At 47.4% G+C, this 11,529-nt stretch overlaps 1 protein-coding gene across 1 annotated transcript; it reads right to left on the reverse strand.

Moving 5' to 3' along the window:
* On the reverse strand, window positions 1–7,437 carry SERPINA4 (serpin family A member 4). Its single transcript, XM_043489283.1, is given in 10 exon segments — window positions 1–198; window positions 1,129–1,288; window positions 2,520–2,665; window positions 2,667–2,738; window positions 2,740–2,794; window positions 6,803–6,928; window positions 6,930–7,002; window positions 7,005–7,190; window positions 7,193–7,308; window positions 7,310–7,437. Coding segments are annotated over 10 exon segments (1,260 nt in total).
* Window positions 7,438–11,529: the final 4,092 nt, after the last annotated feature.

Genomic DNA, 11,529 nt, shown 5'->3' on the forward strand with positions numbered 1-11,529 from the left:
CTATGGTTTTGTGGGGTTGACCACTTTTCCCAGAAAGAGGATGCTCTGGGCATTGGCGGAAAAGATCACCACAAGGAAGAGCCAGTTCAACCAAAGGGCTTGGCGATTGTCCCGGGACCAAAAGGTGACAGAACTGCTGGTGACCACTGCAGCCTGGGTGCCAACTTCACCCACCTCCAGGATGGCCTTGCGGAAGCTCTGAAAGGGAAATGACGAGTGTTAGCTCTGAGAGAGCATGTGTGTGTCAGTCACTCGGTCGTGTCCAACACTTTGAGACCCCATGGACTGTAGCCTGCCAGGCTCCTCCATCCATGGGATTTTCCAGGCAAGAACACTGGAGTGGGTTGCCATTCCGTTCTCCAGGGCATCTCCCTGACCCAGGGCATTGCAGGCAGCCTCTTTACCATCTGAGCCACCAGAAAGCGTGTGTCAGGGCTTAGGGAAGCCTGGAGGGACCAGAGACCACAGAAGACCAAAGTCATTTGTTGAGAAAACACAGCAGGAATTTCTACACCTCGGGGAGGGTCGTTGAGCTGAAGATCCCTTATTTACACAACGGTGATTGCGATCATTTATTGAACACATACTGTGTGCCTACACTCTTTTAAATCTCCTTAACCATCCTATGATGTCAATGTCTTATGTCTGTTTTACAGATGAGGAAGATAAATCCAGAGGCTGGTTAACCTTTTAAAGTCATAAGAGGCGGAACTGGAACTTGAACCCTCAAACCCAAGGCTCTACCCTCTAGCACAACTTTATCTTACGTAACTGAGATCACGGGTCCCTTTTTTTCACCTAAGAAATTTATGGAACAACCCAGCCTCATCTGCATCCTTCCTCTGTTCTGTCATTGCATTTGTCACTCTTTGTTGCCAGCATCTATGACTTGACTGGGACAGCTCTCTGAGGGCAGGGACCTAGTGGCTCCCGGATTCCCAGTATGGAGCACCACACCCAGCACATGGTGGATTAGTTCTTGGCTCCCTATGCCCATGGATTATTGAGTAAAACTCAGGCACTGAGACTTCACATGGTGACCGGGAGAGCACCCAGCATCCAGCACCTTCCAAGAGGTAGAAGTTCCCCTCCAAGGTCTCCAGGGGTTGACACCCATGGATGACTTACCTTGGACACCCGCAGGTTTAGCTATTCTGTGATGCCAGACAAGTCAGCCTGCTGAAAGAACAGGTCTGTGATGCCCAGCTTGGGCAAAATCTGATCTAAGTTACAGGAGCCAGAAATGGAGAACTTTGGGAGATACAACTTGAGCTTCCTGTAAAAATAGCTGAAAGAAGCACTGGGTTAAAACACTGGACTCTTGAACTAGCCAGGGGTCCCATCCGGGCTGGGCTCTTCTCGAGGGCACTCACTCCCTACCCTCACTCCATCAGAGTTCTGTGCCATGCCCTCAGTGAGTGCTCCCAGCGGCTTAAAGCCAGGCTCCTTTGACCCCAGGGTCTGCCGTCTTCAGGGCCTCCTTCCTATGGCAACTCTTCTAAGCAGAGGTTGTTTTCTGCACACGTGCCTAGAGATACAGGTCTCCTTATGTGGCAGTTTTGCCTTTGTCTCTGATGGGGCCGAAATCAGTCCTGAATATTCTTTGGAAGGACTGATGCTGAAGCTAAAACTCCCATAATTTGGCCACCTGATGCTAAGAACTGACTCATTGGAAAAGACCCTGATGCTGGGAAAGATTGAAGGCAGAAGAAGGGGACGACAGAGGATGACATGGTTGGATGGCATCACCGACTCAGTGGACGTGAGTGTGAGCAAGCTCCAGGAGTTGGTGATGGACAGGGAAGCCTGGCGTGCTGCAGTCCGTGGGGTCACAAAGAATTGGACTGAGCAACTGAACTGATGGGACCCCATGGTTTTCACCTGTTTGGAACCAGTGATTTCTTTGGATAGAATTCCTCTACCACATGAGTTGTGTGTGACCCCATATGGCCATGACCTGAGGTCCTTTTCTCATGTGTGTTTGAAGACTTTTCCTCCTCATATCCTCAGGGTGATTTGAAAGCTTCCTTGCTACTTCCTGGGGTGGGTGGGTGGGGTTTTCCTAATGCCTCTATAGCAGAATGGTCAGCATCTTGACCAGAAATCTACTCATTCATTGCACAAGGTGGACCCTCAGAGAGCAGGTGTCTCTTCAGCCCAGACTTGTGCAGTACAAGTTGTTATTTAGTCTTGTCTAACTCTTATGTGATGCCATGGACTGTAGCCCACCAGGCTCCTCCATCCATGGGATTTCCCAGGCAAGAATACTGGAGTGGGTAGTACAAGGACTACATCTAAACCCAGGATTCCTAACTCCTAGTCTGATTCTCTTTTCACTGATAAGGGCAAAATTTAGATACAATATTGTCAATCCTTATTTAAGGAAACCCATGGAAAGTCTTGGAGAAAATAAGACTTCTTCCATAACTTGGTGATCCCTCCTGCCAATTTGGGGCACTGGCTTTCGTTGGAAGGGTTCACAGTGAAGACTCAGCCTGCACCATGCCCTGATGGATTACCTCTTCCAGGGCAAGTTGTTCCATCTTGTTAGTATCTTCGGAGTCAAAACCTCTGCCACCTGTTCCATCTTCCCTCGGTCAGGAAGGATAAAGAAGGTTGTTATGTTTCCTTGATAATCCGTCCACAACACCAAGCAGAGCAAGTTACCTGTTGTGAAGATACCAGTGGAGCTGGGTATCCTGCAGCTTCATAGACACCTTGACGGTGGTGTCCTCATCCAACATAGAGGTCGTGGGGAGTGGTCAAAGAAGGGATGAATGGTTTCTCCCAGAGTTGGAGGGAAGAAGGGAAGAGGGTACCAGGCATCTGTGGACCAACAAGCCCAACCTCCATCCAAGAAACACATTCCCCCAACCATCACTCCAGACCCTTACCTTACCATCCCATCCGTTCAACACCCAACCTGCCTGGGGCATGGATCTGGGGGCTCAGAAAGATTCTAAAGTAAGAGACCCAAGAGGATACCAGCAAGATCTTTTCATGTCTTCACCAATTACTTGAAATTGTTGGACTTAATTTTGTCAACCTGGTGTTTGTGTAGTGCTAGTTCAGACATGCCCTTTCTCAGTTTAAAATAAGATTCAGTAATCTTTTGTGTGTTTACGGATCAACTGCTGGTGCTAGTGGTAAAGAACCCGCCTGCCAATGCAAGTAGACATAAGAGATGCGGGTTTGATCCCTGGATCAGGAAGATGCCCAGAAGGAGGGCATAGCAACCCACTGCAGTATTCTTGCCTGGAGAACCCCATGGACAGAGGAGCCTGGAGGGCTACAGTCCATAGGGTCGCACAGTCAGACACGGCTGAAGCGACTTAGCACAAGCATGCAGATTTTTTTTTATTTTTGGTAGGGGGTTGTTTCTTTGATTTTAGTTCAGTGCCAGGTCATGTTTTTGACCCATATTTCTATAGGGCTGTTTCTTAGTGATTTGCAGTTCTCTGAACACTACTTGTCTATCGATTCTGTATGTTGTCAATGTGTTTTCTTCCTCCCTGACTTGTCTTTTCACTCTCATAATGGTCTGCTTTGGTGACTGAAATTCTCCATTTAATGCAGTGAGCATATCAGTTTTTTCCTTTATGGTTAGATCTCTGTGTCCTGCTTGGGGATATTTTCCCACCTCCAGGTCCTGCAGATACTTCCCTCCATCAGCTACAAGCATTGCTCTTACCTTTTGCATTTAGGACTTTACGTCACCTGGAATGAATGCTTATTATCAGTAGGAGGGAGGCGTACAAAATCATTTTTTTTTCCCCATGAGGGTACTGTCCCTACCCCACTTTAAAAAAAAAAATCTATCCTTTTTCTCAATATTCTATCATGCAAGTTTTGTCAAATATCAGATGTTTGTATATCCAAGGGGCCACTTCTGGGTTCTATTCCAGCCTTTCTATTCTGTCCCCTTGGTCTACATGTACCTCACAGTCTAAATTAAAATATATTTATAACCGGCCTTGCTTCCCAGCAGGCAGGTTCTCCCTTTTTAGTTATTCTTGTCCCTTTGCTCTCTCATAAACATTTTAGAATCAACTTGTTACCTGGCACCAAAAATAGTCTTTTAAAAAGCTGTTAGGGGACTTCCCTAGTGGTCCAGTGGTTAAGAATCCATCGGCCAATGCAGGGAACACAGATTCAATCTGTAGTCCAGGAAGATCCCATGTGCTGTAGAGCAACTCAGCCCATGTGTCTCAACTACTGAGCCCTCGCACACTACCATCCATGCTCAGCAACAAAGAGAAGCCTCCTCAGTGAGAAGCCTGCACATTGCAACCAGACAGTAGCCCTCACCTACTAGAGGAAGACTGTGCACAGCAGTGAAGACCCAGTGCAGCCACAAATAAACAAAAATTTACCAAAAAACCTGTTGGGATTACAGTAAAAAATTTAGATCAATTGGTGGGGGACTGACATCTTTAGCACGTTAAGTCTCCTTATTCATAAACTCAGTATACTTTTATTTTTGTTTGCCTACTTCAGTATCTCTTAATATAGTTTTATCTACAAAGATGCTGCACATCTTTGGTTTGTTTTCTCCTAGGTACTTTTCATTTTTGAAGATAAGCCACAGTCATTCTACTCTTCACACCATGTGACCAAGACCAAGGGCTTAGGGCTACATTTATATCCCCAAGGTAATGGGCAAATGTGTCAGAGGGCAAGCTATTTCCTGTCTATTTCTGGAAAGCCTTCTGCTTTGTGCCACGAGCACTAACCCAATGGGAAAGAGGTCTCTTACAGGAAGAGAGCTCCAAAAACTTCACTATTTCTGGCCAGAGTGTATATTATGCATGTAAATTATATTATTTTTTCAATGGAATGGAGTTAATAGAATATTGTGCAGCCACTAAAATGAGATCTAATTAAATTTTTCAATAGCATAAAACTACACACACACACACACACGAGTGCATGTGAAAACTGATAACGTCGGAATAAAGTTTATTTATTTTTATAAATAAAATAAAATTTATAAATAAATTCTTGGTTTGCAACTGTATACAATTATGTAAGATGTTGATTGGGCTTCCCTGGGTGGCTCAGTGGTAAAAAAAAAATCTGCCTGCAATGCAGGAGATGCAGGTTCAGACTTGGGTCTTCCTGGAGAAGGGAGTGGCAACCCACTCCAGTATTCCTGCCTGGGAAACTCCATGGACAGAGGAGCCTGGCGGGCTACAATCCAAGGGTCAGACACAGCTGAGCAACTAAACAACAACAGCAAATGTAAGACATTATCCAGGGGAACATGAGTGAAAGGTACACGGGACCTCTCCGCACAACTCTGCAACTTCCTGTGGGTTTATAGTTATTGCAGAATTTATAATTTTTTTTCTTAATTTTCAATGGTGTGTAAAAATTCTACATGTAAAATGCAAGCAATGACCAGTTTGGCTGAATTATTAGTCTGGGACTGTTTCCCAGAATGTGTTTCCTGTAGATTCCAGGTGGTCACAGCGTGAGACTGGGAGTCAGATGTGAAGCAGCCATCATCCGCTGAAGGCAGACGAGATGATGGACAGACCAGAGGAGGTATACGCTGCAGACACCCATGCTCTCCTCCAAGTTCAATGTCCAGCTCCTCCATGGTGCCCAACTGTGTCCCCAGACCACGGCCTGGGCCTCTTCCCAAGCTCCCCCTATGTGGAACCAATCTGGTGGTTGGATGTGCCCAGCTGGCATACAGACTTCCCGAGAAGTTCCAACTTGTCCACCAGCTCCAGTGACTTTTTCTCTGTCCCTCCAAGTTCTTCCCCCAGATCTTCACTTCCCCAGTCCCTCCCACAAATACACCAGGTCTAATTCCTATGACAATCCTCTTTCTCTTAACACTTATGCTGACTCTGCTCCCTGGATGGCACCCTAAGTGATACGCACTGTACAAAACTGTCCCCACCTGTGATTTCAACCCTATCAACATATGTGTGTAAATAGAAGAGTGGAAGGAATTAGGCTAGATAATGCTGGTTCACTCAGGAAGGTAAGATTATGGACAACTTCCGTTTTTGCTTTTATACTTCCATGTATTTTTATACTTTGTATTATATTTTTATACTTTGTATTATATTTTTATACTTTTATGTATTTTTAAAGGTAATCAAAATTGTTGTCATTAGAGTAATTACAAATGCTCTATTTATTGAGCATGTCTAATGCTCAGAGATCTGCAATCTTCTTCTGCAATGGGCCAGAAAGTAAATATTTTATGCTTTTCAGGTCATTCTGTCTCAGTAGCAACAGTTAATCTCTGTCTTGCAAAGGCAGTCAGAGATAATACATAAATGAGTGGGTGTGGCTATATGCCAATAAAACTTTATTTACACAAACAGGTGGTCTGTTGGATTTGGCTGGGACCTAAAGCTTGCCAATCCCTTCAGGCCCTCCTATAAGGAATATATAAATATGTGACATCATTTGATCCTTAGAAACAAAACTTGAAGCAGGGACTCATATCCTCACTTCAAGCAAACAGTCTGATGGATTTGCACTCTTGGTAAGGGGTAAAGCTTTGATATGAATTCAGAAGATGTTTGTCACACATACATATTAAAAAAAATAAATAAGAAAACCTGTCTAAAAGTATGAAGGGATGGAAATCTTAATATTACACAAACTTAAATATCTGATGCTCTAACATTAAATTTCCTGAAGGCTGCTCAATTTATCAGACTCAATCCATCCTCAATCCATCCATCAACACTTTCTGTTTTGAGGAGTTTCTCTTTGACATGTGAGCCTTCAATAAGTTAGGAGGAAAGGGAAGACGTGGGATTCACCAACACACTGACCTTTGAAGTACACATAATTCACCAACAACATCATAGTATCGGCATTGAGCTTGCTGACCAAATTCACAATCTTCCCCCGAGTTTCCTCCCTAAGGTAGTGGTTGATTAGCTGGGTCACGCTCACAATCTTTGAAGTTGCTACAGAAGAGTCTAGACTCATAGAAGGTTTCGGACTCCTTGAGAAATCTTGGAAGAAGCAGTTGCTCAAGAACAAGGCGCTGCCCATGCATATCTCCAGCCTGTTGCCTGGGAGGTAGAGAGTGTGCAGAAGGTTCTGGAAGCCTTGGTGGCTGTTGAACTCTGATACCTGCATGAGGCTGAAGCCCAGACCCTCCAGGATCTGAGTCCTGCTGTGTGAGCTGACCTCCAGGGACAGCATAGCTAGTCTGCAGAGATGCTCAGAGGGGAGAAGAGGATACTGCCCCTGGGGGCTTGGGAAGCCATCAGGTGGTGGAAGCCGCGGGCAAAGATGGTGATGCCTGGGGTGGTCTTGAGGCTGGAGAAGCTCACCTGTGCTGGAAGCCTGATGGGGGCGGTGGGCATGACCCTGGCCGTAGTGCTTGGGATGCAGCTGACCTTGAGAAAGGACCAATCGTCCAGCCAGAAGGAGGAGCAGGAAGCCGGCCAGCTGCATCTTCTGTGCTCTCAGATTTGTAGGAGAAAAGAACATGCCCAGGAAGTTCCCCAGTGGAGTGTCCTGCCCCTCGGAGAAGCCTGGCAGAGGGCAGGGCCCCAGGATGTAAGCGGTCCCTAAGCTCCGGCAGATGAGCTTGAGGGGGAGGGGCAAACACCCAGCACCTCCACGTGTGAGATGCCCTGGTATCCTACAGCCAGACTTCAGATTTACAAAGCACGGGGCTCCTTGTCCCCCAGCTCGTTTCCTTTCCCGTCTCTGTGAGCTCTGCATGGTACTAGACTCCATTCTCACTGCAGAGACAGAGTAACAGAGACCCCCAAAGTGTCTTGTCTGCACCTATACCACTCTGAACGTGTCTGACCTTGGCCCAAAGTGTCTCAACCAAGTCATCAAACTAGTTAATATCTTAGCTAGAACACAGGGCTCTGGACTCAGCCTGGAATGCACCATGTGAGTTTATTTCCTTAGCCCAGTGACCCATCGCATCAAAGCCACTAATCAAGGGCTATGCTAACACTGACTCCACAGACATCCATGGTATTCTTTACAGTTTACAAAATCGCTTTTATGCTATTTTGTTTGACCCTTATCCACGTAGAGGTAAATAGAACTGGTATTCTTATCATCACTGTACAGATGAAATCACTGATGCTCAGAACATGATTTGTCCAAAGTCTCAAGAATAAAATTGGTCCCTTTTCCTAATGAACTTAACCTGCCCCAAACAGGATGCTAGATTTTCTCCACCAAATCTTCTCTGCTCCATCACATGTCCCTACCATTATTTAGATATCAGCCTCCAACCCCAGTTGTCATCCTTTACTATCTGTCTGGCCTTCCAACCTCTCCCACCCCATTCAGTCTCTCAGCCCCTCTACTGCTATGACCCTTATTCAAATCTCTGTCATCTTTTTCTGAGACCAGAGGTCAGGAAACTTTTCTCTTTAAAGAGCCAGATAGTAAATATCTTTGGCTGTGGGGACCATGCAGTCACTGTCTCATCTATTCAGTTTGCTGTGCTCACTGGGGCGTGCTCATGACAAGGAACACCCCTCCCTTCCTCTCACACACTCTCTCCAGCCTCATGGTGAGATTACACAGAATTCCCCTCTGGCAGGAGCTTTTCAAAAGCACCTGGAGCCAGAAGACCTGGGTCCCCAGCTGTGTGTGGTCTGGAGAAGGCTGTTCTGGGTCTGAGCACAAGTTCTGCCCCCCAGGGCCACAAGGAGGTGGGTGCAATCATACGTAAGGGACCCTCTAGCCTTTGTCACCTCTAATGAGTGTGATCAGTGGTCCCAGTTCACCCAGGCCTGTCCTAGTTTTGTCCCAGACCAGAACTTTCAGTCCTGGACAATCCAGGACGATTGGTCATCCTCTCTTTACTGTCTCCATTGTGGCCCTTGTAAGGTTACTCACAGCTCAGTCAAGCCTGGAGTGGCCCCCACACAGCTGTCTCAGCTCTAGAGGTGACCCAGGGATGTGGCTTGGGTATGTCAAGCCCAGAAAGATCAGAGAAGCCTCCTTGCCCCCACCTACCACCTCCCCTATTAGGTAATTATTAATGAACAGACCCATGGGTACAGCGTGGAATCTCAAAACAGAGAAACCTCATTGCAAGTTGGCTCACCTCCCCCCAGGAGAACCCTCCATCCTTGCTGGGGCCCCAGGAGAGTTCACCCCTCCCAGTTTGTGTTACATGTTGAGGTTTGCCTGATACGAGCTTTTCTCTGCAGCTCAGGGGAACCCCTCAGTGGGCCTAGTTTTCATTCTGCCTCTCAGTGGCCTTGTGAGTTTAAGTATAACCATCCCCCTCTCCGGGTATCTATTGCCCTGCACCACCACTTCAGTCTGATCCCCACTCCCTGCAAATGAAGAGTTGGGCCAGACCAGAGGCAACAAACTCCAGGGCCTTCTCAAACCCGGGAAGGCAGCTTCCAGGGTGACAAGGTGGGGAATAGTGGACACAGGGAACTGGAGTCATCCCTCTGCGGCCAGGTAAGACCCATCTGGAGGCTAGACCCTGCCCGCAGCCTCCAGAGTGCAATCCTGCACTAGGAGATTTCCAGAGGAGCCTGTTAGCTTCCCTGGTAGCTCAGGTGACAAAGTGTCTGCCTGCAATGCAGGAGACCTGGGTTTGATCCTTGGGTCAGGAAGATCCCTTGGAGGAGGAAATGGCAACCAACTCCAGTACTCTTGCCTGGAAAATCTCATGGACGGAGGAGCCTGGGAGGCCCCAGTCACTGGGGTCATAAAGAGTTGGACACGACTGAGCGACTTCACTCACTTCACTGCCAGCTTTATAGCTGCATGTTTTTGCAATGTAACCCACCGAGATATCACACGGTAGATGGCAAGGACATTGCATCCCAGGAGCAAGGGTGAGAAGAGACACCTCCTTAGCCCAGGAATCTAGATTCACACTTCCTCTCTAATCATGGAACTGAAGCTGCTGTCTCTCCAGTAAAGAGGGAGCCCCAGCACCCTTGGATCATTCTGGGACAGCTGCAGGTTGGGGTGATGTCTGGCTGTTCCTCGGACCATTTGGGGAGTGATGTGGCCCTCGGGGTGCTGAATGAGAAACCCTAGACCATGCAGGCTTCCTCTAGTAGGCTTTCCTGAATGGGTCTCCAGGTACTTGGTGGAACTGAATGGACTATACACCAGTATAGAGCAGTGAGACAGGGCCGGGAGCCCTGGGCTGGGCAGGACAGGTCCCAGCACGGGCCTGAGCCCAGCTGGCCTCGGGCCCAAATCCCAGCTCTGCTGTTGGGCTCAGAAGGTTCAGGGACGTGCCCATGTTAACACCACAATAAGGCATCAACACCAGGAGCTTGATGTGCCAGATAAGACAGAGGATTCTTATGTCACTTCATTCTCTCTCTCTCTCTCTCTCTCACACACACACACAATACTATTCCATAAAAAAACTTGCCCAGAGAAGTTGCAAGCTCAGATTCCAAGGTAGGATTTGCACTCTGAACTGTTCTTTCTCTCCTTGGACAGACTGTCACTCTGCTAGAACATCAGCTCCAGTTTTGCTCACTGCTCTAACCCAAGTGCTAGGACAGGGTATGGCATACAGTAGGGGTCCAAGCAATATTCACCGAGGGAATGAATGAAGGAAAGATGCTTATTGATATTTGGTCTCATGCATGTGAAAATAAATGACTTGCTCTTCACTAGTCCACAGTTTGGGTTTCTGCTACTTGGGCTGCCTTCTGCAATGAGTTAGAGGTTGATGCAACAGATTCCAGGGGTCAGCACATGCTTGGCTACAGCTGGAGGGACAGGTAGCCTGACCCCACTGTTAGCACACAGTGACTGCCTTTTGGGTCCTGGCGCCTGCCCCTGTAATGCTCTGGACAAAGGTTGGGTTTGGGTGTTAGACACTCTCTGCTACCACTAAGCTGTGTGACCTTGGGCAAGTCACTCCACCTCTCTGAACCTCACTTTCCTCATCTGTCAAATTAGGAATGCTTACTGTTGGGAAGGCTCATAGGAGGGAAACGGATGGCATCCTTGAGTGTGCCCAGCTTCATGTCAGTTTCCCTCTTCTCTTTCTGCAGTGGAGGGGTGGAGTGGAGGCCCAGAGAGGTTACCCGTCTTGCTTGAGGTCACACAGCTTGTAAGTGGGAGAGTTGGGATCTGAACCCTGGCATCTCTGGCTCCAAAGCCCAAGATGGCAACTTCCACTTCTAACTATTGACATCAGAAAGGAGGTGGTTGCCTTTTTCCAAAGACCAACATTGTTCAAATGTGGCCCTGAGGTCCTCCACAAGAGGGGCACTTGTTAAAAGCTGAGAATCACAGGTTTCCCCCCAAGTTTCTTGAATCAGAATCATGAGGATGGTGTAGAGTGGATCCAGACATCTGCCTTTTTAATCAACTCCCTAAATGTGTGTGGAGAAGGAAATGGCAACCCACTTCAGTATTCTTGCCTGGAAAATCCCACTGAGGGAGGAGCCCAGTAAGCTACAGTCCATGGGGTCACAATGTGTGACTTCTCTGCAGTTTAATGTTTCAACACCAGAGGGCTCACTACTATTTCTTAATGGCACAGGCATCTCCTCTGATGTCAGGTATTCCCAA

Source organism: Cervus canadensis, chromosome 17 (genome assembly GCF_019320065.1).
Source record: "Cervus canadensis isolate Bull #8, Minnesota chromosome 17, ASM1932006v1, whole genome shotgun sequence".
NCBI classification, from domain to species: domain Eukaryota; kingdom Metazoa; phylum Chordata; class Mammalia; order Artiodactyla; family Cervidae; genus Cervus; species Cervus canadensis.